This window comes from Pichia kudriavzevii, chromosome 1, assembly GCF_003054445.1.
Source record: "Pichia kudriavzevii chromosome 1, complete sequence".
NCBI lineage: Eukaryota > Fungi > Ascomycota > Pichiomycetes > Pichiales > Pichiaceae > Pichia > Pichia kudriavzevii.
The window spans coordinates 2,067,312-2,094,200 of NC_042506.1; the positions used below are offsets into that span (position 1 = coordinate 2,067,312).

Consider the following 26,889-nt stretch of genomic DNA (forward strand, 5'->3'; position numbering starts at 1 on the left):
ATATAAGTTAAACTATGATACAAAAGGGACAGTGGTTTACTTAAATCTATTAAAGGCATTCTCAAGCTCATCCTTTTTAAGTTGAATATTGTCCTCTAGTTCTTGCTTTTGTCTCCTCAATTCTTTTTCTCTTTCTAGAGCCTTTTGAACACGCATTGTACGTTCAGTGACCATATTCTTTCTTTGTTTTCTTTTGAACTTACGCAATGCAGAGTTCTTTGCGCTTGTTTCAGGTTTAATGAACTTTTCGACCTCGTCCTTCCCTTTCGCTTCTTCTTTTTCCTGTTCTTCCTTCTCACTTAGTTCTTTCATTGTTAATCTTTCTTGAGGCTTCCTTTTGTCCACAGTACCAATCACATTAGGATCTAAGGATATCATATCTGGCTTTAACTTGTTCAACAATGACCTGACTTCCCCTTCTCTTCTCATCTTCGTAGTTTCGTATGGATTGATTTCAAGAGCGTCATAATTAGATTCACCAGAACCTGGGATGATCAAAGAAGAAAATCCCTTGTTATGTCCAACACCTAGAATATCTTCAAATGGCACAAATTTCGTACTTTGCACTTGCGAGCCAGGAAGCAAATGACTCATATAGGGATTTGCTTGGTGGGTCTTGAAGCAATCTTTCCACACTGTAACATGCGGGCCCCATCCAACCGATATTAAACCGGTATCAGAAATATCAACACAGTTACCTTGAGTTGGAGTTTTGTAACTATCAAGTTCCTCAAATTTACGGATATCCCAAATTTTGAGCGTTTTATCAGCCCCCAATGCAGCCATATACCTGCCATCTCTAGTCACAGCCAAATCACGAACGGTACTATTACAAACTTGCAACTTAACTAATGGCGTACTCATAGCTGGGGACCATAATGTGACTTGCCCATTCGAGTGGCCAGCGTGGATGACTGCGTTCCAAGGGTTTTGTTTCATAGAAACTGTAGGTCCTAATTTGGTCCTTAACTGTGACACCACTTCACCGGTAGAAATATCATGGTATTTTAACCAACCCGACTTCCCCGCTGAAACCAAAAGGTAATGGTATGGCAAAAATTCAAGCAGAGTGGGATCAATGTGCTGCTGTAGCTTATGAACTTCAGTACCTTCGTGATCATAAATGAAAACATATTTCTTTTGCGCAACTGCAAATAGTTGGTTGTTTTGCAGATATTTGACGGCATTTGTGGTTTCATTTAGATGCAATTCAGTATGCAATCTGCCGAGTTGCCAGTCAAATGAGGCAATGTGTCCTTTTTTACCGCAGATAAGCAGGTCACGCCCATTACGGGTATAGTCGATGGTATATGGGCCATAGTCATAGAGTTTGAGATCAAACCTTTTGTTTGCAGAAGCAACATCGACATGCTTGACAATTTCATCTTGTCTGAATCTCCATGTCTTTTCTAAACCTTCGCCTTCAATGAAACCTTGTTCTTCGGTCAATAAAATTTCGGCCTTCTCAACAGACTCTCGTGCATCCTGATATTCATCTTCCATTCTTTTTAGTTGTCTTTGCCTTTTACGGTTTGGCCATGCAGAAACATTCTGCACTCTGTTATTGCTGTTCATTCTCGGCTTAAACTCACACCCAATTTCACCGTGTCTCTCTAATCAAGCAAGGAAAACTTGGTGTTTAAGAGCAGATACAAACTACTAAAAAAAAATTTCAAGATGAAAAATGTTTAAAGAAATTTATTTTCATGATTGTTCAATCAGATATTTTTGTTCCGCGAGTAGTTTTTTTCTTTCCCAGGTAAAGGGAATATCTTTTTATGAAGGCTCGACTGTCGTAGAGGGAGAGAGCAAGAATGTTGCCCAGTTGTTTATAGTGCTCTCCGATGTACCTTTGTAAACCCCTCCAATGCATACGTTTTTGCTTATTCTTTAGCCATCAGAAAGGCAATACCAGTAAACCTCTTCATCATGAACTATCCCAGTTTGCCCAGCCCAGAAGATGGAAATGTTATTTTGCTCGATTCTGCAAGCTACGATTCCCGGCTATATTCCCCTGAGTTGTCACCCGAGATAGACGACAACACAATTGTAAACATTCTTGATCCTGCTAAAGTTGAACCCAGCGGAGATACACCACAGAGGTCCAGATATAAGTTCCGTAATTTATTTAAAGCTCTTTCTTGGAAAGGGAAGGACAAATCTACTACAGTCATTGACACCGAAGTATCGCCAGAGGAACCGGCGTTGTACCTATCTTTCGTTAATGATTATCCCTCCAAAAGCACCACTTGTAAAGGTGAAAACATTGACAGTTTTCGTCTATCTAAAGGTGACAGCCTTTATGATAATTCCAAGTCGTTGCAGCACTTAAAATCTGGTTACTTCAGTGAGGAGGACTCACTTAATGAAGAGCTGAAACTTGAGAGTGAATTAGCCAGTCTTTCTAGGTTTCCCAAAAGTGCCACTACCATCGACAAATTGGAATGTTGCAGCATCACCTCACAAACAAATGCGAAAACGTTGTCTAGGTCAAGGGGAATCACCAGAAAGCTCTCTCAACTATCATTCAGATTGAAAAGTAAACACACTGCACGAACTTCCACAGAAAAGCAACATAAAAAATGTTTGGGAAGCCAAAGTGACGAACGTATACTCCTTGATTTGCTAAGCCCAACTTGTGTGGGAAACTCTTCAACTTCACCCGATTTGAATCTAGTTGAAGGATGGAGATTTTCTGATAATAAGGTGCCAAAGCTGGTTCTTGAACCGTTACCTTTGAAAATGAACTCCGATTTCAAAAGCCATTTCGTGTATCAAACACTTGAAGAACCTGAATTGGGCAAAGGTGCAAGCCTCTATACCGAACTACGGAATTTTCAAGAGGAGAATATTGAGAAAATATTGTACTACCCCTTTTCACAAGACGATGTTGATAAAAACTACTCACAAAATCATAACTATCTGAAAATAACTTGCTTAGAGGTTTATGAGCAATACAACTCATTGTTCACGCAGGATGGACTAGATAACTTTAATGTAAGAAGTAATTCATTACTAGCAATCAGATCACTAGACCTTCCCAAAATTTTAGAGCTTTATCTCAACCAGTTCTCCACTGAAGATGAAGCAGCTAGTTCCAAGAATAAAAGTATCCAGTTCTTAAAAGAGCTGTATTCAGAGGAGGTTTCTTTTGTGGTAAACCAACAAAGCTTTATTAATGGTAATTTTAGCCCAAAAGTTTGGAACATTTGGTCAAGTTTTGTCAAAGATCATACAACAAATCAAAGAGAGAGTTACATATCCACCAAAATAACAAGTTATGAACAGCAAGTGAAAATAATGCACGGTGGAACAAACCTATTGGATTTCCAATCACAAGAGAGAGGACCGCACATATACGTTCTCAAAGATGGAGAATATCCAATATTTCATGGGACTGGGAAACCAGTAGACAAAGGGGAATATATCTTTGCCATACCAAAAGAAAGCTCAATTAGCATTTGGAAATCAACACTCTACTTGCTATTCAATGAAAGGTTTAACTTGAACACAACAGGTTACGAGATTATTGGACTTGGATGGAGGCCGTACTTCTTTAATGAAAGTGCTGGGTTACAATTGACATTCTTTGTCGACTATCATAATCAATACGATGAAACTATAGTCAAATTATTTTTGAATGAACTTAGATTGATAATTCCACAAGAACAAAAGCAATTTTTCAAGAAATGTGTTTCCAAGTTGCCTGGCAGTAAGAAGAAAAAGAATATCAATATAACATGAATTATAAGAGTTCATCAGCAAAAAAAAATACTTCTTAAGTTCTAGTCTATGTAAATCTTCAAGCAGCACGTGCAAAAAAAAACATTACTATCAAGCCCTAATTATGCTAACCAAATACTTGAGCAAATACCATTCGACGAAATACAAAGAGATGTAACAAAAAACCTAGGCTTTAATCAACCTTGGATTAGTTGATGGTTGGTACTCAACTTTTTCTCTTTCTTTCACGCACAAAGTTCCAGTGCAACATTACCATTGACCTATCATACACATTGGGCTCACATACACCATCTGCCATTGGCACCTTACAAGATATACATGTAACCACCTGTATCTGGAATTTTGATTTTTTTTCTTCATCGGAACTACCATTTCGGACCAGGAGACAGGCTCCATTTATCCACCTACGACGGTGGACTAGTGTATACAGGTTTGTTTTCTCATAACGTCATCTACTCAACTCTAGATAAGAAGCTGTTCTCTTTTTCACTTTGTAATATTCCGTAAGAGGCCACTTGCGTCTCGGTTTTCCACTGGAATTTCAAGAAACCTCCCTGCTAGGGAAATCGACTTTTTCTCTCATTGCAATCTTCCAAGGGGTAATCAAACAAAAGAGGTACAAGATCTTGCAGCATGCAGACGTATTAGTTCATATATGAGCGTAAACTAAATTCTTCTGTACATTATTCGATGATGTTCCTAGTTCAGAAGGTCACATGGGCTCTGGTGCGGAATTTTCCTCGTTCCCATAAAGTTCCAACAATTTCGCATTAGGAGAATGAAAATAAATTGTGCGCAGCTCCTCATTGGGTCCTGCAGTATGTAGAGTATTTGGGTAAATGGGTGTTTGTAAGCTCAAACTCAAAATTTCCGTTTCTTCAAATTGGGTTCTTCAAGGAAACGCACATACAGGGCAATAACAAGAGACTATTGTGTGGAACGTTCGATTTCTCTCAGAATGAACCATGTCTCCTTTTAAACTTCCAGTAGCTGTGAAGCATCAAGCATTGTTGCGAAAATTTTGGGAATGAAATAAAGTTTTAGAAACGGCTTTCCTAAAAGAGCAAGATGTAAACAACCATCGAAATGTACTAGATCATGTGAAGCATGCCTTCAGGAAATGATACTAGTCTAGAGCTCTAGAGTAAAAGTGTGCCATCTTTCCATACTATTCCGCAAGTAGAGCTATATCTTTTAGTTGAAGTTGACTGACTGTCAAGTGGTTTTTGTGACACATCATTTTCCGAGAGTTGAGACTTGCCGCTGACATTAAAGCAATACTAACTTTTCTGTTTTTGTTTACCATGAAACATCAACACTGGTCAATAATTATAGAGCAATTGATATCTTCATTGATGTATGTCAATGGGGCATTGAGTATAGCCCTGCTAGTGCTGAAATCTAAGATAGATATACCTTTACTGCTGTTTGTTATATTCGAGTTTGTTGGCTCTCTATCGGTGACAACGGGAATCCTGCTTTCCCTACTCCGATCCAAGCCATCCCAACTGAACTACTGTGTGGCTGTTATTTACACTTTCAGCGTTCTCTGTTCCACCACGGTGGGAATATATTGGATCGACAATATTTTATTCAAAAATGTTCTTGAGCTAGAATTCATTCAGAGGCGCCTTCGAATAAGTTTTGCAACCTTTTTCAACTTGTCACTATTGTTGAAGCCATTTTTGTTTCTGAAGTTTTTTCCAATGGAAAGAAGCAGCTTCTCAGATCAGGAGAACCTGTTGAGCTCTACTGTGGAAAAAGGTTCTGTAAACACCCACTCCACTTTGATTGATCAAACCGAATCATCGGGTAATGATATTTTGAATGAACAGGATGGGATCTTAAAATCTTTTTTCCAAACAAACAAAGAAGAACATATAGTCAACAGTCGAAACCTAGTGGGGCCTAAATTGCATAAAACTTTGCAGTTACAAGACAACCCACCATGGCTTAGCTTGATACCCACCCAAACGAGTGCCTGCGAAACAACCGAGACATCCGAGTTTGCAAATTCAACTCCCGATATGTTCTTACAATCATTGGTAATACCCGAATTTCCAGTAGAATCGTCTCCAGTATTAGAAGAAAAGCGTAAATCGTTATATGATTCACCTCCAGATCGGAACCAATTGATAACTGGTCATATCTCTGAAGAACAGGATTCTCAAGATCCTAGTTTTTTTAAACACTCCAACTTTGAATTTCCACCACAAGGAGCTCTCAAGCAAATTTTGCCGGACAAAATTAGCACAGAACCAAAAACACCATCCCAAAAAAGCATATTGATGGCTGAATATGACGAACAAAACATTCGACAGTTAAATATTTCAGAACCGTTGTCACCAGATAGATTGTACGGAAAATTTGTACCCAAAAAGCCTGGATTAAATCACATTACACAGAGAGATTGGAATAACCAAAGTTACGAATTAATTCAAGCTCCCAGTCCCAGTTTTAATATGGAACAACCTTTAAAGGACAACGAAGAAGATATAAACATAGATTCTTTAAAGTATGGCAATATGCTGTTTGAGGAGCTCAAAAAGGAGATCAAACAAAATGATCAGAAGAAGATGAATACACAAATATCGCTACCGACTTTGAAAAGCCATTCTTCAATTTCAAGTAAGCGTTCATTAACTAGAGTTATACGTGAATCAGTTTCTTCATCAACACTAAATAATTCTGCCCCTCTTAAAAGAAGATTGAGCTCTATCTCGTTGAGAAATCATCATAAGAAATCACATTCCTTATCTGCTATATCTGGGGCTCAATTGAAGCCTTTATACAGCCCACTAAAGTTATTGATAAACACATCCGACTTTAACCTAAACGCTCATCACAAAACAAAGGAAAGCGACGATTTAGAAGATGAAGATCTAGACATTAATTTGCTCAACGCAATACACAATTCTCCCAAAAAGAAATCTTCCAGCAGATCTATAGGAAGAAGCCAAACGTTCTCCTCGAATTCAACATTCAGACCCAGAAATTTAGAGCTACTATACGATTCTCTGAAAAGCGACAACGTGGTTGGGGAGCAGACGACTAATTCTTATGGAGATTTATCGCCATCTAAAATAAGCAACCTTGGTGACATCCTTGGAAACGCCTTCGTTAGCAATGTGCGTAAAACAAGCCGAGTTTTCAGTGGAACTGATAAGTCTACGGTATCTGGAAGCTCTGTTCCGAGTGGGTACTATGGGGAGTATGATAGAGAAAAATGGAGTGCTTTTAAAAAATTAAAGAATGCTAAGAGCAGCCCCGACATATCTGAACTATCCCGGCTCTCTGGAATTGATACAACTAAGTATTAAAAATGATGTAACACTTTTCTACTTAAACTACTGTATACTAACGTTTACAAATGACAACCATTGATCATATGGTGAGCGGATTGCTAGTATGCTATTCTAAAAGAGAATCTTTCAAAGACTTGAGTGCTTCCGTAAGTTCCTCAAGAGTGGTTTTGCCATCTATAGTTCTGACCTTCAACGACAAGTATTTTGGATGGGTAAGTAAATAGTTCAATGCATTCACAAAATTCTTCCTTTCTTGTAACGTGTCTAGCCCTGGAACAAGTGCTACAGTTTCAATGTCCTTTCCTAATTCTACACTGACATAATTGTAGCACTCTAAACTGTTCAAGATTTTAGCAAGAACAATCAACTGTTCTGTTTCCTCAATTATCGTGATCCCAACAAAACTATCCTTTTCAAGCCATGAATGAATCGTATACTGAAATTGCTTCTTGTACGCCAGAGCAAACTTGCAAATCATAAATTGAACCTTTTCTCCAAAATGCGCAGCTAGAGTCAAAACAATTGGTAGCAAATTTTTGACCCACAGTCTATGTAATCTTGAAATAATTAATTTACTCGAATATGGAGAAACCTGCCCTTTTTGTATTATCAAGGCGACAGGAGATTCCGTTAGCAAATGGAAAATGCCATTCTGTACCAATCTCTCTGCTATACTTTTCCTTTGAATAAATTCAGAGAGAAAATAAACTGAAAAGTCAATGAATATTTCTTCATTGTTCATCTTGATTAGATGTGACGATGTAAACATCTGTGCAACAGCTCGGTAGGCTCCTGAATCAATCAAGATTTTAGCAAAGTTAGAATCCAACCTATCGCTGAACTTCAACTTCAAAAATACTCGAGTTAACGACAAGAAAATCATGATATCATCAATTTGCTTCATCAATAGTTGATTGTCGATGAACTGGGAGTTGGGAACTGACAAAGCATAATTTCTGATATTGTTGAACAAAATAGAAATTGATTTGCAAATGATATTCTTGAAGATGTCTACCAGAACCGTGGACGATTGAGATAAAAATTCGGGCGAATCGATCATACCTAACGTAATTAAAAGAATTCTCAATATTGGCTTGTAATATTCAACATTTTCACTAACTAAACCTTGAGTCAGATTGATTTCTTTACTTTCCAGTAATCTTAGAGAAAAAGCCAAGATAGAACTGACTGTAGATTCTTCAATGGGTTTTTTTGAGTTACTCAATGTTAAAAGAATCAAAAATGTTAGTTGGATTCTGCCCTTATAAACATCTTCACTTACAACACATAATCCACTTTCCTCGTAGTTGATCTTCAGCAACGAAGCGGCAAAATGAGAGTACTCTGTTGGAATACCCGGAGCATTCACGTTGAAATAGCAAGTAATAAGCCCACCAAGAGCCTTTACCAGGTTGATTCGAGCTTGAGTTAGCTTCAACGCAATCGTCTGGGCCCTCAAATCAATTAACAATTTTTCTAATTCGTCGGTTTTATGTTTTGCAACAGTTGTAAGTAGGCTTTCATCATATATATTTTCTGTTAAAGACAACGGTGCAGACCGTTGTAAATCAGAAAGGCTAACTTTCCCCGAAAACATTTTTTCAATTCTCAATTTAAGAGACTTAGTTAATGTGTTATCATTCGCTTTTAATCTAAACTTTAGGGGTAATATCTTAATGAAAGTGGAAGAGTTGAGCAAGTTAAAAATCTTTTCCTCGCAAGACTTATTTTTCCCGTTTGAAACAAACAAGTACAGTGATGTGATTTCGACTGCCTTTGCCAAATTCTCAGTTTCCATCAAGCTCATAGTCTCTTGATTCTTTTCGGATTGTTTTTCGATTAGTTTGATCAATGTTTCAATGAATTGAAGATCATTCGAATCATCGGAAACACTCATCCACACACTGATACATGCAGAAATAGCAGATAACATGTAGTATGTATATTCCGATCCATAATTACCAATCTTACATAGTTCTGCTTTCAATAATTGAAGTAACGACCGATCACCTAGAACCATACTCAACTTCCCGTTTAATATCGATGTTCCACTGATCATAAACAAAGATAATCCCTTCTGATTATTTTGCATTACAGCCTCAATAAATTTGAATAGAGATACTTTTAATTCAACAGGGGATTCCTCACTCAAAATATCCTCATAAACGGTATTTAATAAAACGTTCGCCATCTCTGAGTTCATATGAGCCAACATTGAAGGCTGGCTTTCATTCCATTTGCCCTTTACCAAAGCGGACAATGTATTAATAATCGGAACTTTATGCACGAAATCAACTGTGTAAGCATTGACAATGTTTGATAAGTCAGAAAATAAGGCCTTTTCTAAATTCGATGGAACATCATTTCTTATTGAAGAGCGTAATCTAACCAATGAAGTGACTATTTTAAACGAACAGGAAACCCAGATATTAAATTTTTTGCCTAATTTGCCCGTTTTACTGTACTGATGAGTTGCTTGTGATAATAAATTGATAGTATCCAATACTGGTTTCACAGTTCTGGTATCGTTCAACTCAGAAATTAGAAAGTGATCAACAATTTTTTTAGTGCTGTATTCAAATACAGAGAGGAGTTTTTGGCGTGACTTTGATGGTAATTCAATCTCCAAATCAATAATATAATTAAAGAATGAAACAGCAAGATTCCCAATTTCAATCTTTTCTGCTTCATCAGAGTATTTCCAACTTGTAAAATTTTCTAAAATTTTAATAGAGAAATCTGTGTAGTAATTTACAACTTGAGCTTTCAAATGCCTGTTAATGGATTCGTCATCCAAAAGTGACAGACCAACTAATGTATTCCCTAATTTCAACAATGCACGAGTAAAGCAGTAACTCTCTGAAGGAATCTCTGCCTTTTCTAGAGTATCGTAAGCAAGGCCACCAGTGATCTTAAAGCTGAAAACATCTGATTTATATATATACGACCAAATACGATAAGCGTATCCATTATGACAGAGAATGTCAAATAGTTTGAAGCACTCACACAATAGCTCCGGGTCACTCAACAGTAGCGCTTGATCGCATATTCTAAAAACTAAGCTGATAGTATCTTCATCACCAACGAACGTGTCCATTGCCTTGAAAATTAGATTAACGAGCTTTGGATCAAGATCTTCAAGTATGTAACTCAAATTTTTCAAAATCGTATTACGAGTGATCCTCATGTCTGGTCTATCACTTGATATTCTCGAAGTTAAGGTTTTTAATATTCTTCCAAGTAAGGACCACCCATTATACTCATAAATGAACAAAACTAGATGCTTGCCCCCCTTGGTAGATACAATTTGTGCATTAGAGCCTCTCTTGACTAGAAGTGAAGCATTTTTGTTGTCTTCGAATGGTAAATCGACTTCAATATCCGCAGTAAGCTTGATTAATTCGGGTTGTTGGTCATTAATTTCATAGACCTGATTAAAAGTTGAAGAGTTAACCTCACACATATAAGAAGGCAACGATCTCAATTCTTCAACTGCTAAATTAGAGTTTATGGATATGATTTCCAAGTATGAGTTCAAGGTTAAAGGCATCTTTGCTTTCAGAAGAATCAGTAATTCTTCAGTAAATGGATTACCAAAAAATTTCTCAATCACTTTATTAGACGACTTCCTCATGATTGAGGCTATAGTGGTGATTATTTCATGTGTTGGTTCAACGTACCCGATAAACGCATTAACAAAACAACCTAAAATGCTTGGAAAGAGAGGATCGTATGAAATCAAGTCATTATTCTTAACCAACGCATGACAGACATCCATTTTTAATGCCTCGTCAACTAGAAAAAGATATGTTACTTCAATATTTTTCATACCTCCTTCAACCAACTTTCTTTGATATTCAATGGCTGATTTGTTTCCTGGATTAGCCAGAAGCAAAACATGTTGTCTGTGTAAAATGATTGACCAAGCATACATAATAATTGGGTTGAAGCTGGAAGTCATCACAATATCTGTTATTTTGATAAGGTTATTAGGATCAGAAATAAACAATGAATCATTATCAGTGCTTCCAAAATTAGATTCTAAGTCTAAAAACAATAGGGTAATCAATGTTGAAAGAGCTTCAACAGTGGCTTTCCTATCATCTGATGAATCTGCCAGAAAACTTGAAAATGACTTTGTTTTTCCTAATAATGCAAACCATTTAGTAATCGACGATGTCATAAACCCCTTTTCTGACTTTAATAAAATATGCACAAAATAGTTTAACATATCAATGAGAATATTATCCAAACTGTTAGAAATAAAGATATCAGGATTAGTAAATGTATATTCTGTCTTCGAATGAATATCCAATTTCAATTTGGTCACTTCTATGTATGATATATCATCAATTAGTTTATCTATTATGTTGTGTCCATTCGAAGTAATTTTGTTTTTCAACGGCTGAAGTAAAGCCTTCTGAGAATTTAAAACTTCAAGAGAAACTTGAAAATACATTGCTTGTTGCTGCATAACCATCGTCAAAAAATAAGAAAGAAGATTTTTCTCAGAGGTTAAAAAAGATGCAGAAGAAGATGCAATAGACGTTGATACGGAATCGTTATTATTACCTGACTGAACATTCTTAGCAAAATGGTTTATCAAATCATTCACCTTTGATGCATCTAAACTCAATTTTTCAGCAATAAACTCAGTATATTGCCTGTATTCACCTGTTTGAATCTTCTGCAACCCAGTTTCAGTATTTACATAGGGAAAAGCCCCACTAGATAGGATTGTAGAATATGAATTTAATAATTTTTTCGATTCTTCATAATTAATGGAGTCCTCCTCTGCAGATAAAATGTTAAGTAGTCCATTAAAAGTTAGGACTGAGTTATTGTTAATCTTTGTCACTGCAACAGACATCTGCAAAGACCCACCCAGAGTGAGATTTGTGGTAGTGGTATATTGGTGCCTGTTTTAAAAATTACTCTTTTGGGGTAGTGCTTCAATGCATGTAGATGAAAACATGAACGCCAAATTCCCCCCTCCCTCCAAAAAAACAAAAAAATATATATTTAAAAAATAATATCTTGGTAGATCCGTGCACCGGGGTATGTTACTATGTACACAGTTTAGTTTGGCAATTATTTATCTATAAGAAGTGACCTAAGAACGGTAATAGAATATCTCTCTTGCTTCAAGAGGTACAGGTGCATCACTTGTAGAAGGTGCCAATTCTGGTGGGTTTGCAGGGCTTTTCACAAAACCGGCTGTGTTTCCGAGTGTAGAATTTATGATTAAAGGATAGGTTTCACTCTTAATATTACCAGAGATGAGTGCCTTCCAATTTGCATGGCACTCTTCGACAACGATCAATGCTTTATCTCTGCCCAACCATTCACTGTTAAACGCAAACTCATTTTCAGGCTTGCCCATAGGCAATTTGTAGTTTTTAAACCACGATTTCAAACTATCTAGAAGTAAAGGCATCTTAGGATCCAGATCGGAGATATCATGCAAGTCATTTGATAATTTGTCCTTAACATCAATGGCTAATAGTTTCCAGTCCAACTCACCGTCATCAATCATTGCTAGACACCCTAAAATCTTAACTTTCTTCAAAGAGCCTACAGTTGCAGGTTCAACGGTCGAACTTATTTCACAAATATCCAAGGGATCATTGTCACCGAAGACCTTGTCACCATTGATCTCAGACGCCTTTGCCGGATGTTCCCAGGTTTGAGGTATAGCACCATAGTTGCATGGGTAACCATGGAATGGATAGATGTTATTGATAAACCGAAGCTTACCCTTTTTCGTATCTTGAACAATAGGGTTATATGGGATGTCTTTAGAAATCTCAAACTTCCCTTGTTCGTACCTTGGAATCTCAACAATCATGTCAAGAGTACCGTCAGTCTTGTTGAGGTTAATTGGTACATCATGAAAGAAGGATTCCGACTTTCCAGTGGCTTCATTTGTCTTGTATATTTTAAACTCTGGTGTATATTTACCGGCAATTCTTAAAGTAGAAAAACATCTTGCAACTCTACCAAGCATTTTGTAAAAAAACAAAATACAGCTCTTACTTTTTTGTTGATTTTTGAAACTTAGACCGTCCTTTTCTGAGAAGGCCGTCAACTTGTCTGTGCCCGCAGATGTCGGCGTACATGTGTTCGAAGGTGCTCCACAGCGGATTGTTGATCAAATGGTGATCTCGCGAAGATGGACATATCGAGGAAATGTTAGGTTCCGGTAATGGACTTCCCTTAAAAGTTGGACTAAGCAACGGTACATTAAGCGTGTGTTATTTCTGTTTTTTTTTTATAAATAGGGTCTAAGAAATAAAAGTATAATGAAGAGAGAAAAATGTTTGTTGAACGAAGTAAAAACTGCCTATAAAGTGTCTCTTTATAGCAGGAAAAAGCAAGAAACAAAAAGTAATTGTATTTTTGAGTAGACAGCCTATGGATCGATTGCATTCCAGCCATCTTTGCAGACCACGTAGGGGATAGAGGAGCCTAACATTCCTTCAATGTTGATCTCCCTTTGCTGTTGAGAGTTGTCCAATTTCATAAAGTAGTTAGACTGTAATAAGGAATTCTTCGGATTGAAAGGAATCCCATACATTTCGTGAAATTTATTGATGCAATATTCTGCATTGAATTTTCTTGATCTTGCCTTGGAGAGTTTGTTTGAAATGTATTTCCATTTGTGAATTTCTGCCAAAGGCAACATGTTTTTGAGAATAATCACATCCTCGTCGGTGAACTGGGAGATATCGACATTCTTGTCGGCTGAAATGTAATGATTGTTTGGCAATTGTCTTTGTTCAACAAGTCTTGACTTTCTAGACTTTGTCCTTTTCGAGCGTTTAGTAATCTTAAGAGGGGAATATGAGTGTCTACCGGCTCTTGGCGAGAATGAACCAATGCTCGAAGTATTGTTCCTGTTGTTGACAACACTGGGACTTCTATAGTCAAACTCGAAGCTTTGTTTCCTAGTTGGATACATTGAGTTGTCGGAATTGAGAGGGGTTGTTGACGTTGAGCTATAACTACCTGTTGGGTTTGGTGCAACGTAGCTTGAGCAGGGTGAATTTTTCATGGTGTTTGAGACATTGGTTGATATAGAAGAATGTACCAAGCGGGTATCATTTGGAAAAGATGGTTGCAATTGGTATGCGGCGTTTTGTTGGCAGAGAGGGTACTGTTCACTCTGTTTTAGAGGTAATGACTGGGCCTGCTGTTGTGTCCATAGCGGGTGGTGGTCGGGATAGTCTTGGTTTGATGGTGGTTGTGGAGCCTGGTAAAGAGTGTATTTTGAGTTGTGACGTGGTTGGGAGAATCCGGATGGAAGATTATAATAAGGGATTGTGTTTGTGATCATGATGGAATTTGCAGCCATGAAGTCTCACGTGAAATCACTCTATGAATAAAATAGATGGAATACCTACTAATAATAAGTTGATGGATTAGGAATTAAGCCAGTTTAGAGAACAAGCAAGAGGTATATTTCAGATTTTGGAATGATATTGGTAAACACGTAAATATCAGGAGAAGAAAAAAAAAACGTCTATTATAATTAGTCGGTTGGAACAAGGTCTCTGTGCTTCCTTTAATTTGTTAAAGTGTCAACTTGGCAACTAAGAAGGGGGGATGCGCTACACTTTCTACAATGTACTCTATGACTAGAAACAATCAAAGAGATAAGAGAAGAAGAGGAGAAGGGAAACAAGAGGAAAGGAGACAAGATAGGACCACACGTGTTTCCAACGGCAGAGGAAGATGGTTGGAAATGCATACATTGAGAGGACCCCTTCCTCTACCAGGTATCTAGAATAGAATAACAGGCCACAATATGAGAAATTCGTGTCTCTCAATACCTGCTGCCATTCTGCATGGGGAGCATTGCTCTCGTACGATTTTCTCGTCTCCTCTCGCTTCTTTTGTTTTTTCCTCTTTAACGTTTACAGTGTTTGTTTTTTTTTCGCATTCTTTGTTTCTACACATTTTTTTTTTTTCCTGTTTTTCCATTTATTCTCTTGTCCGTTACTGTGCGGCATTTTACTGGCGTCTATTTATTACATGTGCGGCTTAGAGCCGTTAAAATAGGGAAGGGGGCTCGACATTTAGCAGAGAAGGGAAAAAATAGAATTCTTGGAGTTCTTGCTATCTTTTCCAGGTGTTGATGTTGTATATGTTGTTGATACTACTCATTCACTCATGTACATGCTGTTGCCATTGCCGTTACCGTTGTACTGTATTTCTCTTTCTTGTCAGTTTTGTCTTTCTTATCTCTGGTGTGCTTTTTCGTCCTCTTTTCCTTCCTTTCCTTCTTCGTCTTTTCCTTTTTCGTCTTTTCCTTTTTCGTCTTTTCCTTTTTCGTCTTTTCCTTGTTCGTCTTTTCCTTTTTCGTCTTTTTATCTTCTTTATCCTTTCTATCCTTCTTGGCCCTCTTTTGGCTGTCTTTACGACGCTCGCCATCAAACCCGTCCTCAGAATCACTAAGGAAAAACACTAGTTGTTCACTCTCAACATTAACCTCCTCTCTCATCTGTCTCTTCCTCCCATTCGGCACAACCTCCCGTCTCCCACTGCCATCAACAGTACCTACCAACGTCTCCCCCTTGACAAACATCTGGTACAACGGACTCTTCTTTTTGCGTTCCTCTCTTTCAAGCTCCTCCATCCGCCTCTGGTCGCTCTTGAACCCGCCACTCTCATTCACATTCAACGACTTCAACTTCCCGTCAAACGCTGTCTCCCACCACGTAATGGTGTCCTTTGCTTGGTGTCCAACTCCCTTTAAATCAAATTTATGTGATACTAGTATGGGTTTCTTGATCCCACCCTTCTGTAACGGCTCACCCTTCTTCCATCCGTACGATATGAGATATTTCTCCGAATCCATGTGTATTTACTCTAAATGTACCCTTGGAATTGATCCGTTCTGCCAAAGAGAAATAATATATATATATATATATATATTTCTCCAAATGGCAGTTTTTCAGTAACTTTTTATTTTTTTCTTTGCCGTTTCTGTGAGAAAAATATTGTAAAAAAGGGTAAAATTGAGTAAAACAAATTTTCCAACTTTTATTTGTTCCCGATGAGGAAGGAAGAAGAAAAACCAGTAGGCGAGATGCTCCTGGACAGCCCAAATAGAATGTGATTATAAACAAGAGAAATGTACAAGCAGGGTCGATGTGCAGGGAATCCGATTTAGGAGTCTGAAGCTGCTGTTTTTGTCCTCTTTATTTACTGGAAGGTAATAAAAAAGAGCAGGCAGTATGGGGAACACAGCCTCGAATCCGAAAATTACTTCTCATGACAAGGCAATTCTAAATCTTAAGATCCAGCGTGATCGATTAAGCAAATCTAGACAACAATTACAGAAAGTCATTGATCGAGAAACCGAAATAGCAAGAGAATGCATCAAATCGAACCACATTGAGAGGGCAAAGTTGGCGCTACGGAAGAAGAAGAGGCAGCAGTCGTTGCTAAACAACCTTGAGAGACAAAGCGATACGCTTGAAGAACTCATAGACACAATTGAATTCAAACTTATTGAAAAGGATGTCTTGTATGGGTTGGAACAAGGTAATAAGGTACTGAAGGAGATCAACAAGGAAATGAGTCTTGAGAAAGTTGAGAAAATACTCGACGAAACTTCAGAAGGTATACATTACCAAAACGAGCTAAGTGAGAGACTCGGTTCTCTATTGACCAATGGCGAAGAAGATGAAGTTGAAGACGAGTTGAAGCAGCTAGAAATTGAAATGGGTGCAATACCACCAAATGTAGTAGTAGTGGATGAAAATAGGCCAACCGTTGAAGACGTTGAGAGGAAGCATAAGCTAGAATCGCTTCCTCAAGTTCCTAAGCAACAGCCACAATCAAATGGAGATATACCCGCTAAGGATGTCAACAATGAGGAGTTTAGAACTGCAGGATACGCTATATGACCACCACGTATTGCTGACTTTTGCAATATATATATATATATATATATATATATATGTATGTATGTATGTATGTATGTATTTACAAGTTTCTGATGGGATCACTACAAGTTGATTGGTTCGTCTAACCATTCCAAAAATTCCGGAGTAAGATAAGAAATCATTAATCTAGCACCTGCTCTTAGGAAACCGTGATGTGCCTCAAATGCTAATTCTTTCAAGCTGGCAATGCCCTTTTCGGCAGCTGCGTGTAACATTGCATATTCACCACTGACATGGTAGCAACAAATAGGATAATCTTTACAAATAACAGCAGCATCTTTAACAATATCCAAGTAAAAAGTCGATGGTTTAACAATGACACCATCGGTACCCTCGTTCATATCTCTGATTAGGGCTCTTCTGGCTAAACCTGCACCTCCAGAGGGCAACTGGTAACACTTTCTGTCACCATGAGATGGACATGACCCTGCGGCATCCCTGAAAGGTCCATAAAGTGCACCACTGAATTTGGCAGCATAAGACATCAGGAAAACCTTATGGGCTAAGCCTGCGTTGATTAAACCTCTTTTGATTGCCTTGATTCTGCCATCAATCATATCGGACGGTGCAATAGAATCTGCACCTGCCTTTGCATAGTTGACGGCAACAGCTGCAATCCTCCTGACTGAAAGTTCAGTGTTGATTGTACCATCCTCGTAAAGAACACCACAATGGCCATGGTCGGTATACTCACACAAACAAACGTCACACATAACATAAAGAGATGGAAAGTTTTTCTTTAATGCCTTTATAGCTTGAATTATAGGTCCATCTGGATCATCTGCTGGAGTTCCTTGATAATCCTTTGCGCTATCGTCTGTAAGAACACCAAACAAGATGACCGATCTCAACCCTTTTTTAACTAAGCCATCGATATATGGAATCAGCTTATTAACACCAAATCTACTAATGTTGGGCAAAGAAGGGATGGGGGTCTCGTCATTTGGGTCATCAGATATGAACAGTGGGAAAATAAACATGTTCTTTTGAAGCTGTCTTTCATGTTGCCATGCCCTCAATAATGGATTGTTGTAACCACCTTGCAAAACAGAAGAAATGTCTGTTTCCAAGCCTGGAAGATATTCTGCAATGTGTACCATCTCTGTCTAGTATTAGATGTTAAACAAGAAGACCTCTTACAGAAGCCAAATGGAAAGAGCTGTTATCATTGCAAAATCACTATTAAATCACGCTAACCCCGAAAATGGAGGGATGACTAAAAAAAAAAGTTTGTTTTTCGCAGTTCTTTTTCAAGAGACATGTTTTTCTCATTTTTTACGTTATTCTGGGACAAATTTAGGAGTCTCTAAGATTGCAATATGGCAAAGTGCTATTTGTGCGATTATATTATACAAGGCTACGCATGGCCTGCGTCTATGGATTGGCCTATAAACCATGATGATCACCTTCGCTGAATGTTTCTTCGAATACTGACAGGCTTTCCGCCCACACCTTCATTACTGAGAGTTGGGCTGATGTAAGGTAAGCACCGAAAACCAAAACTGTCCCAATATTGTGCCTCTTCTTTAGTGATTGAAATGCTATACATTTCCTCTAACGGTACAGCCTGTCTTCCCTTGACCATGATTAGAACTTGGTCCTTCTGAATAACTAGTTCAGATATCGTTGTTGTATCAGCCTGCGTATAAATGTTGAATAACTTATTCTTTTTATCCACAGAGTGTATAATCGCCAGTCCATGGAAATTTGAATCCAGGCTTTGAATGACAGATTCGTCGATAATATTTGGAACAGAAGTTGACATAAATCGGCTATGGTTATTCAAAGCTTGAAGTTTTGCCCTTATTTCAGATTTAGCAACAGTAATCAATGATACATATTGTGCTTCCAGTGCATTGGGAACATCGTCTGGCAGCAATCCCAACGAATCGTAAATTGATATGCCCATGACACCTTTGAAGTCTAGTAACTGGTCTATCCTCTTATTAGAAGGAGTATATGGGATTCGAAATGGGGGCTTTAAAATTAACGGGTTGAAATCATAATTGTTAGTTTCCCTATTGTAATGCATATAAGTTATTAATTTAAAATTCTTAATTACCGATGGTGAATACGGATTTGAAGGCATATTGGATCCATTTATGGACGTCAGTTTTATAATACTTGTGTTTTTGTCCCAATTTGTTTCTCTCAATATATCCAAGTCCCTTGATTGATCTGAAAGTTGGATTAAATGGCTTATGTGTATGGAGGACACAATATGTGAGATAACTTCAGCACCAAAACCTTTCACCCAACCTGGAGAGTTAATGAAAGTAACGATATTCTTGCCAAAAGATTGTTTTTCTATCTGCTCTATTAATGAATTCAACTGGTGGAAGTAATTTAAAGGCTGAACATCTGGAGAATTAAATCCTATAAATTTCACAATCTCGGATGTCTTGGCTAATTTGAAAGGTTCCAGCGTCCCTAATAGTGGTGATTTCAATTCACTCAATGAAATGCAACCAGGTAAGCATAATTCAGGCTGACCGGGATCTATGTCCAATATCCGAAAAATTTTATCTTCTTTTAGCAGACTACTTTGGGAGAGAAGAGTGTTGTATAAGAGTTTCAAAAACGAGGATTTGCCGGTGTTCTTATTACCAATAATAAGAATCGTCTGGTTGCCTTTATTTTTCATTGTATCTCCTGTAATATTGGAAAACGCAGACTTCCAAGACGTTGGTATCGAAGTACCAAAGTTGTTAGATTCGGGCTTGGTCATGTGGGTGAATGTATATCTGAATTTATTATACTTGGACTCATCAACAGAATTGTCCGTGTGGTAAAAGTTTCTCAGATGCGGATAGAAACGACTCAATGAATCAAGATTGTCATTCACATTTTTCAGCTTGATTATGGCTGAGAATGGTTTACTGAAGGGTTGCGTAGCTTTCAAATTCTGAGAATTGGACGTAGTAACACAGGGGAGGGACGTGATATTTGTTGCCCTGATTGTTATGCATTCTCCAGGATATAATATGTAGCAGTCGATTTCTGCAAATCCGTGAAGAACTTCAATTTGATATTGGCCTTTCATCACCAACCGATCCCCAGTCTGTAATCCCAGAATCTGATGATTATCGTAATAACACACGTTGATACCTGGAAGTAAAGAAAAGTTCGAAGTAGTGATAATTTCAGCACAGTCATTGCCTGATAAAGCATACCTCGTACCTGTATTCAAGCCCAAGTCTATCTTCATGCCACCACTCTCAGCAAAATCGATGTCTGGATTGGAATCTCTACATGATTCCGAATTGGTGTTCAGTGTTTCCTTCAATCCAGTTGGGGAGGAAATCTGGTGTTCTGTCTCCGACTCTGAGTCTGAATTGTTAAGAGCAGCAAAGGCACTCAAACGGGAAGCCATGTTTTTCTTTGTATGAACGCTGGTGCAACCTTTACGTACTTTACCTTCTTGCACTTTGTCTAGTTGACCATTTGAAATGAGTTTTTCCTTCTCTAGTATTCATGGAAGACTGAAAAATTGAAAAAGGCTCAGCAAATATAAATGGACGAAATGTTTTCATTTTCGCTTTTATTTTCTTTTTAAAGTTTAAATTTTAATCTCCAGCGACCCGTCGAGAAAAAAAAAAAAAAACAATCAGTGTGTTCCCGCGCAGGTCAATTGCATTCTCTCAAGGGTTGGGGCTGGCCAATCAGGCGCGCGTCTCGTTTCCCCCTCAGAGAAGCAGCTGATTTTCCAGTTTTCATGAATTTCTAGACATGGCTTCATCAAGACACTGTATATCAACTACACGGTTTTTCCTTTGATAGACCCCATAATACACCTACAAATCAATCCACAATACACATAATGGCTGACTACAAGTTACAAACCCCAGGTTTCGATGCTAGATTCCCACAGCAAAACCAAACCAAGCACTGTTTCCAATCATACCTAGATTACCACAAGTGTGTTGCTATTAAGGGTGAAGATTTTGCACCATGTAAGGTTTTCTGGCAAACTTTCCAATCCCTTTGTCCAAGTGACTGGGTTGAAACATGGGATGAACAAAGAGAAAACGGCACTTTCCCAGGTGATTTATCTATTGAAAGATTCAAATAAGTTTGCAATTTAAACTATATTTATTATTCTTATTCCTAAAAAAAAACCCATTGTTTCATTTCTTTATTTTAACCTTATTCAGTTTGGTTAATTGCAACCACTCATACCATCGTTATATATAAATAGTCTTTTGGTTTTATTCTTTTTGATTATTATTATCATAATTACGACTATATAATTCACCTATTTATATGATTAATTCTTTATTATAGAAGTATTAATCCTTCACTTCACTGTGTTTGCTCACTCCACCCATTCGATAATAAGAAACTGATTTTCTTTACGTACCTCATGGGGGTAACCTGCTCCCTATGGAACAGCATGTAGGTGTAAATTACCGGTTGTTTAACAGGTTTGTCCACTTTTAATACACTATCGATTGTCCCTCTATCATATAGGTCATTTTCTCGATAAACCTCTCCATTGCTGTCCATCCTAGCCTTGTCTCCAAATTCCCTCTCCTGGATTTTGAAATCCAAAAAGTTTAGTTGGCTATAATTAAATGGTAGTTTATCTTCACGCACGGTCTCGCCTTTTATCACCAATGATTCACTTCTGGGTAAAATCGCAATTGCATCGTTTCGAAAAGCGCCGGCTCTCCCCTTTTGTTTTTGTTTTATCTTCTGTTTTAGTATCTCTATTACGGTGATAGATTTTTGGTATGAATCACCCACAGACACAATTATTATTTCTTTACCGTCATCTTCATCTCGTTGTAGGTATTCCAAAATCAGATCCAGCTTCTTGCTGATTTTCATGTTCTTATTGGCCACAATGTAAAGTACATACTGCCCTTCATTATTGAAAACTTTGCCCTCTCTTATCGTCAAACCAAGCATTTCCTTTATGTCGATTGATTCGGAAAGTTTATCAAAATAGCCGGGATCAGTTCCAAAACCGCTATTACTAGTCGAATAAGCGGTATTCTGTCGTGTTTTAGGAATTTTAGAAATATTCTTATTTTCAGTTTCACTAACTCTCTTCATACGTAGTCGAGATACTTGTCCTATACTAGGTACCTGATGAAAAATACACGGAGAATTTAAATTATTTAATTCTCTTGGTGTTGAGTTGCAAAAAGAAAAATCTAAAAAAAGGACGTGCTCGCTTGTTTTGAAATGAGAAGAAACGCAGATTCATGTCAACTTGAAGTGTTTTAGTTGATTGTTGCACTTTGAAGGCTCAAAGTTGCAGCAGCAAGTCTACAAAACAGAATATGTCACTGATTAGCTCTGCCCAGAGCCTGAGGTCTAGGCAAATCTCGAACCTCAAAAAGATGCTCCATTTGAATACCGAAATTGAAACAGGATTGGTTGAGTCAACAACACAAACTACAGAGTCTGATTTAATTTGGAAAGTTCTAATCCTTGATAAAAAGTCGACATCTATTGTATCTTCTGTGTTAAGGGTGAACGATTTATTAGAATATGGGATTACAATGCATGCGATGATTGACAAGCGTAGAGCTCAGCTCGAAGATGTTCCTGTGATTTATTTTGTTGAACCAACACCTGAAAATGTGGCCACTATCATTAAGGATATAGAAAATGATCAATATTACCAATTTTACATCAACTTTACCTCTAGTTTGAGTAGGTCTTTATTAGAGGAATTTGCTAAAAAAGTTGCCCTAACAGGGAAATCTGACCGTATTAAGCAGGTTTTTGACCAATATTTGGATTTCATCGTTACTGAACCAAATCTATTTTCACTAGAGCTAAAAGATACTTACTATCAGTTCAATAGTCCATCATCGACAGAGGCATTGATAAACGAGAAGATTGATCAAATTTCGAATGGTATTTTTTCTTCCGTTCTTACGATGGGATCGATCCCAATTATTAGGGCCAACAAAGGGGGTCCGGCTGAATTAATTGCACAAAGACTTGATGCCAAATTGAGGGATCATGTCATCAATACCAGAAAGTTATCTACCCATGCTACAGATATTCATTCTAGTCTATCAAATGGCAACTTTGTTTTGATTTTACTAGATAGAAATGTGAATCTAACATCAATGTTTTCACATTCTTGGATTTATCAATGCATGGTCAACGATGTTTTCAAGCTAGAAAGAAACACCATTAAGATTGAAAAGGTTATCAAAGACTCAAATGGAAATGAAAAGATAGAAATGAAAAAATTTGATATTGAGCCAAAAGATTTTTTCTGGGAACAGAATGCCGCATTGCCATTCCCCAATGCCGTTGAAAATGTTGAGTCTGAATTGAATAGTTATACCGAGGATGCTAAGCAAATTACTGCAAAGACAGGATATTCTTCGATCCAAGAAATTGATCTAAAAGATGATACTGACACTCAGCATATTCAAGATGCAATTAAATTATTACCTGAATTAACTTTCAGGAAAAACATAATTGATTTACATATGACAGTCCTATCGGACTTGATCAAAGAGTTGGATTCCAAAAACTTGGATTCTTTTTTTGAAATTGAACAAAATTTGAATGATCCTAAAATCCAAAAGCAGTTTTTAGAATTACTGTCAAGCAACGCAAAGGAAAATAATTCACTTGACAAATTAAGAACTTACATAATTTTATACCTCTCGTGTGATCTTCCAAAGTCCTTTTGTGACACATGTGAGTCGCAGCTATCTAAATTAGATATCGACTTATCTGCTTTGCAGTACATCAAGAAGGTAAAGGAATTTACTAAACTTTCGGAAATGCAATTATCAACTTCTTCCAATACCAATAGCAATTCACATATACAAAACAAAGGTGCTCTTTTTTCAAATTTATCGTCTAAGTTGATAAATCTAACCGATGGCTCAAGTAAGTTGTCCGAAGGTTTTGGTTCTTTAGTCAGTGGTATTAAAAACTTGTTACCTGAAAAATCAAATCTACCTGTCACAAACATAGTCGAATCTATTATGAACCCTAACCAAGCAAACGCAAATTCATTAAAGCTAACTGATGATTACGTCTATTATGATCCAAGTATAACTAGAGGTGCTCATTCCAAGCAACCAAAACGTAAAACTTACAGCGAAGGTATGGTATTCATTGTTGGGGGCGGTAACTATGCTGAATACTCTAATTTACAGGATTGGTGCAATGAATGGAATATCAAACAGGGCGTTAATAGTGGTTCCGTTGGTGGCTCGAGCGCAGCAAAAATGGTTTGCTATGGTTCTACCGATATAATCACAGCTAAGGACTTTATTGAAGAATGTGGTAAATTGGCATTATAACAAGTGGTAAAGTACACGCTGAGATGTAATTTCACATTCTGTGGTTGGAAAACTACAGCGCTATTCTTCATAGATTTCTTAAGTATACAATTGTAAATGATATAAACATATGACAGGTTAACTTATTGTTTATAAGTAACCAGTTGAATTTTCTAAGACTTTTGTACTACGCTGTGCATCTAAAAATAGTACTTGACATTCAGCAATATCTTCTGGTGTAACTTCTGATCTTCCATTAATTCCAGCTAAAATATTTGCTGGAGACAACAACTGTAATGAATATCTCAGAGATGTTTTAGTTGCAACTTCTGAAAGTTTTTCTAGGGCCGCTTCAGATAATACAATACTCTCAGTTTTGGATCTCTTTGCAATGATTTGTTTAGTTTCCTCAAAGTTATATGCCACTGTTTTCACGATGAGTAATCTATCGATTAAATCAGGAGGGATACCATGTGGAGATTTAATATCTTCTGCCCCCCTCACAGTGGTTAAACCTCTATTGGATGCAAGGATTACAACTGGTGCAATTGAAGATTCAAGTGCTCTATTTAGATATGTAAAACATTCAATATCAAGCATGTTCACCTCATCAATAAATAAAACGCCAGGAACCAACTCAGCAACACCTTGATCAATATACTTAGAAACCATCTTGTTCACTTCGTTTCTCAACTTCTCCGTTATTTCGGTTTTTCTTGGTTTGAGAAGTTGCCCCATCATCGAGAGAATGTCCTGGCCACCTTGAGGTCTGGCATTCGCAACATCCAAATCATGCAATGTTATATCTTGAACAATTTCTTTCTTTTTGTGGACTTCGCCCTTGGGTAAAGGAACGTATTCTTCCGCTTCTAAATCAAACTCTGTTGCATATGCGTCAGACCTACCAACTCTCTTAACTGCGCCAGTATTTGCCTCAATGTATACAACATCACCAACTGAAACCTTCTCCTTTTGGATAGATTCATAAATGGATGGATCTAATTTTAAGGTCTTGGTACCTTTGGATGTCTTTAAACCAACCAAAACATGTTTGATAGTTTTACCATAACCACCTAGAGGATTTTCCGCTTCCTCTGGGGTCAACTCAATAATCTCACCTTCGTAAACTTCTTTGGTTTCCTTGATTCTTAAACCTATAGCTTTTCTAAAATTTTCCATTAGAGCTTCCGTCTTTTTAACTTCTACCGAATACAACTCAGATCCAACAATAGGGCAAAAAGGAACCTTTGGACCTAGTTCTTGTGAGACTGCCAATGCTAATGCAGTTTTACCTGTACCGGGACCACCTGCTAATAGCATTGCTTTTCCACTCATCTTTTTGGTTTTGATCAAATCAACTATGATACCACATGCTTCACGTGCCTCAGTTTGGCCAACAAATCCTCCGTCGACCCTCTTTGCATAGCCATGTTCATCGAGACCCAATCCCTTAATGTGGGTATGCGCTGCGGTTCTATTGTCTTTAGTTACTGAAGATGTGACATTAGCTGTATTTGTTTGCTGGACTTGGTCAGCTGACGCAGTCGATGGAGCACCTTGTGTTGCGATAGAATCAGACATTATCTCTTCTGGCAAACTTGAATACAAGAGTCAACAAACTGGGGGAGTCCAGGTCTGAAAGTAGTTTGTTGCTGTCATGGAATAAAATTTGCCATTTCCTACTTTGATGAATCTCGCACAAGTAAGTAATGTTGAAAATTTTAAGTCTAACAAATTTCCATGATTCGCAGGTTAGTCTGAAAAGTTCGAAAGTCTTTTTATGTACAATAAATATGGTATAAAAAATACTACTCTATCATAGTGCTACTAGCCTTTGAACTCATATGGACCCGGCTTCTGTTCCACGTCGAATTTCATGTGGGACTCTTCAACCAATTGGTCCTTGTGCTTCAACCAAACTTCAACTTTATCACCTGGATTGACTGCACCAACTCCTTTAGGGGTGCCTGTCAAGATCACATCACCGGGATATAGCGTCATAATACTGGACATCTTACTGATGAATTTGTGGATAGGGAATATCATTAAGTTAGTTAAATCGTGTTGTCTGTGCTCTTCATTAACCTTCAAGTTCAACTCGACCGCGTATGGGTCTTCAATTTGAGACTTGGAAATGAAAGGAGACAATGGTAGGAAAGTATCAAAACCTTTTCCAATGGTCCATGGTAAACCTTTCTTCTTAGCAGCATCTTGGATGTTTCTGGCAGTGAAATCAATTGCTAAAGCGTAACCATCAATTGCCTCTAGCGCATCCTTAGGGCCAAAGGTTTCAGGATCCAAGTTCTGTAACTTCTTACCAATGATGCAAGCCAGTTCGACCTCATGGTGGACAACAACGCCTTTAGGAACTAGGATTGGTCCCTCTCCAGGTTTCAAAACAGCAGAGCTTGGCTTTAAAAAGAAAAATGGTTCTGTCGGAACACTATTCTTTAATTCTTCAATGTGAGCCATGTAGTTCCTTCCTATACATAGGAACTTTCCCGCCTTTTGGAGATATTTGAAAGACATGGTACCTGCTTATATAATTGCTGGCTTAAAAAATTCTTTTCTTTGTTATTAATGAAAGGACGTTGAAATGGAATTTAACCTCCTCACTGC

At 37.6% G+C, this 26,889-nt stretch overlaps 15 protein-coding genes across 15 annotated transcripts; 5 read left to right on the top strand and 10 right to left on the bottom strand.

Annotated features, from left to right (window-relative positions):
• Positions 1-36: 36 nt before the first annotated feature.
• On the bottom strand, positions 37-1,575 carry C5L36_0A09420 (uncharacterized protein; the record flags this gene model as incomplete). Its single annotated transcript, XM_029463968.1, has 1 exon — positions 37-1,575. The coding sequence occupies one exon, from the start codon at positions 1,573-1,575 to the stop codon at positions 37-39; it is 1,539 nt and encodes a 512-aa protein (XP_029319828.1).
• A 354-nt stretch (positions 1,576-1,929) lies between these two features.
• C5L36_0A09425 (uncharacterized protein) lies at positions 1,930-3,744 on the top strand (the record flags this gene model as incomplete). Its single annotated transcript, XM_029463969.1, has 1 exon — positions 1,930-3,744. The coding sequence occupies one exon, from the start codon at positions 1,930-1,932 to the stop codon at positions 3,742-3,744; it is 1,815 nt and encodes a 604-aa protein (XP_029319829.1).
• Positions 3,745-5,048: 1,304 nt separating this feature from the next.
• C5L36_0A09430 (uncharacterized protein) lies at positions 5,049-7,064 on the top strand (the record flags this gene model as incomplete). Its single annotated transcript, XM_029463970.1, has 1 exon — positions 5,049-7,064. The coding sequence occupies one exon, from the start codon at positions 5,049-5,051 to the stop codon at positions 7,062-7,064; it is 2,016 nt and encodes a 671-aa protein (XP_029319830.1).
• Positions 7,065-7,155: 91 nt separating this feature from the next.
• On the bottom strand, positions 7,156-11,919 carry C5L36_0A09440 (uncharacterized protein; the record flags this gene model as incomplete). Its single annotated transcript, XM_029463971.1, has 1 exon — positions 7,156-11,919. One exon carries the CDS (start codon positions 11,917-11,919, stop codon positions 7,156-7,158), a length of 4,764 nt encoding a protein of 1,587 aa, XP_029319831.1.
• A 243-nt stretch (positions 11,920-12,162) lies between these two features.
• Positions 12,163-13,056, bottom strand: C5L36_0A09450 (uncharacterized protein; the record flags this gene model as incomplete). Its single annotated transcript, XM_029463972.1, has 1 exon — positions 12,163-13,056. One exon carries the CDS (start codon positions 13,054-13,056, stop codon positions 12,163-12,165), a length of 894 nt encoding a protein of 297 aa, XP_029319832.1.
• Positions 13,057-13,461: 405 nt separating this feature from the next.
• Positions 13,462-14,403, bottom strand: C5L36_0A09460 (uncharacterized protein; the record flags this gene model as incomplete). The annotated part of the gene is made up of 1 exon (XM_029463973.1): positions 13,462-14,403. The coding sequence occupies one exon, from the start codon at positions 14,401-14,403 to the stop codon at positions 13,462-13,464; it is 942 nt and encodes a 313-aa protein (XP_029319833.1).
• An 816-nt stretch (positions 14,404-15,219) lies between these two features.
• Positions 15,220-15,909, bottom strand: C5L36_0A09470 (uncharacterized protein; the record flags this gene model as incomplete). Its single annotated transcript, XM_029463974.1, has 1 exon — positions 15,220-15,909. One exon carries the CDS (start codon positions 15,907-15,909, stop codon positions 15,220-15,222), a length of 690 nt encoding a protein of 229 aa, XP_029319834.1.
• A 379-nt stretch (positions 15,910-16,288) lies between these two features.
• Positions 16,289-16,963, top strand: C5L36_0A09480 (uncharacterized protein; the record flags this gene model as incomplete). The annotated part of the gene is made up of 1 exon (XM_029463975.1): positions 16,289-16,963. One exon carries the CDS (start codon positions 16,289-16,291, stop codon positions 16,961-16,963), a length of 675 nt encoding a protein of 224 aa, XP_029319835.1.
• Positions 16,964-17,064: 101 nt separating this feature from the next.
• On the bottom strand, positions 17,065-18,102 carry C5L36_0A09490 (uncharacterized protein; the record flags this gene model as incomplete). Its single annotated transcript, XM_029463976.1, has 1 exon — positions 17,065-18,102. The coding sequence occupies one exon, from the start codon at positions 18,100-18,102 to the stop codon at positions 17,065-17,067; it is 1,038 nt and encodes a 345-aa protein (XP_029319836.1).
• A 302-nt stretch (positions 18,103-18,404) lies between these two features.
• C5L36_0A09500 (uncharacterized protein) lies at positions 18,405-20,375 on the bottom strand (the record flags this gene model as incomplete). The annotated part of the gene is made up of 1 exon (XM_029463977.1): positions 18,405-20,375. One exon carries the CDS (start codon positions 20,373-20,375, stop codon positions 18,405-18,407), a length of 1,971 nt encoding a protein of 656 aa, XP_029319837.1.
• Positions 20,376-20,822: 447 nt separating this feature from the next.
• Positions 20,823-21,074, top strand: C5L36_0A09510 (uncharacterized protein; the record flags this gene model as incomplete). The annotated part of the gene is made up of 1 exon (XM_029463978.1): positions 20,823-21,074. One exon carries the CDS (start codon positions 20,823-20,825, stop codon positions 21,072-21,074), a length of 252 nt encoding a protein of 83 aa, XP_029319838.1.
• A 230-nt stretch (positions 21,075-21,304) lies between these two features.
• Positions 21,305-22,060, bottom strand: C5L36_0A09520 (uncharacterized protein; the record flags this gene model as incomplete). The annotated part of the gene is made up of 1 exon (XM_029463979.1): positions 21,305-22,060. The coding sequence occupies one exon, from the start codon at positions 22,058-22,060 to the stop codon at positions 21,305-21,307; it is 756 nt and encodes a 251-aa protein (XP_029319839.1).
• A 230-nt stretch (positions 22,061-22,290) lies between these two features.
• Positions 22,291-24,291, top strand: C5L36_0A09530 (uncharacterized protein; the record flags this gene model as incomplete). The annotated part of the gene is made up of 1 exon (XM_029463980.1): positions 22,291-24,291. One exon carries the CDS (start codon positions 22,291-22,293, stop codon positions 24,289-24,291), a length of 2,001 nt encoding a protein of 666 aa, XP_029319840.1.
• Positions 24,292-24,420: 129 nt separating this feature from the next.
• On the bottom strand, positions 24,421-25,851 carry C5L36_0A09540 (uncharacterized protein; the record flags this gene model as incomplete). The annotated part of the gene is made up of 1 exon (XM_029463981.1): positions 24,421-25,851. One exon carries the CDS (start codon positions 25,849-25,851, stop codon positions 24,421-24,423), a length of 1,431 nt encoding a protein of 476 aa, XP_029319841.1.
• Positions 25,852-26,097: 246 nt separating this feature from the next.
• Positions 26,098-26,799, bottom strand: C5L36_0A09550 (uncharacterized protein; the record flags this gene model as incomplete). Its single annotated transcript, XM_029463982.1, has 1 exon — positions 26,098-26,799. One exon carries the CDS (start codon positions 26,797-26,799, stop codon positions 26,098-26,100), a length of 702 nt encoding a protein of 233 aa, XP_029319842.1.
• Between the last annotated feature and the right edge of the window lie 90 nt (positions 26,800-26,889).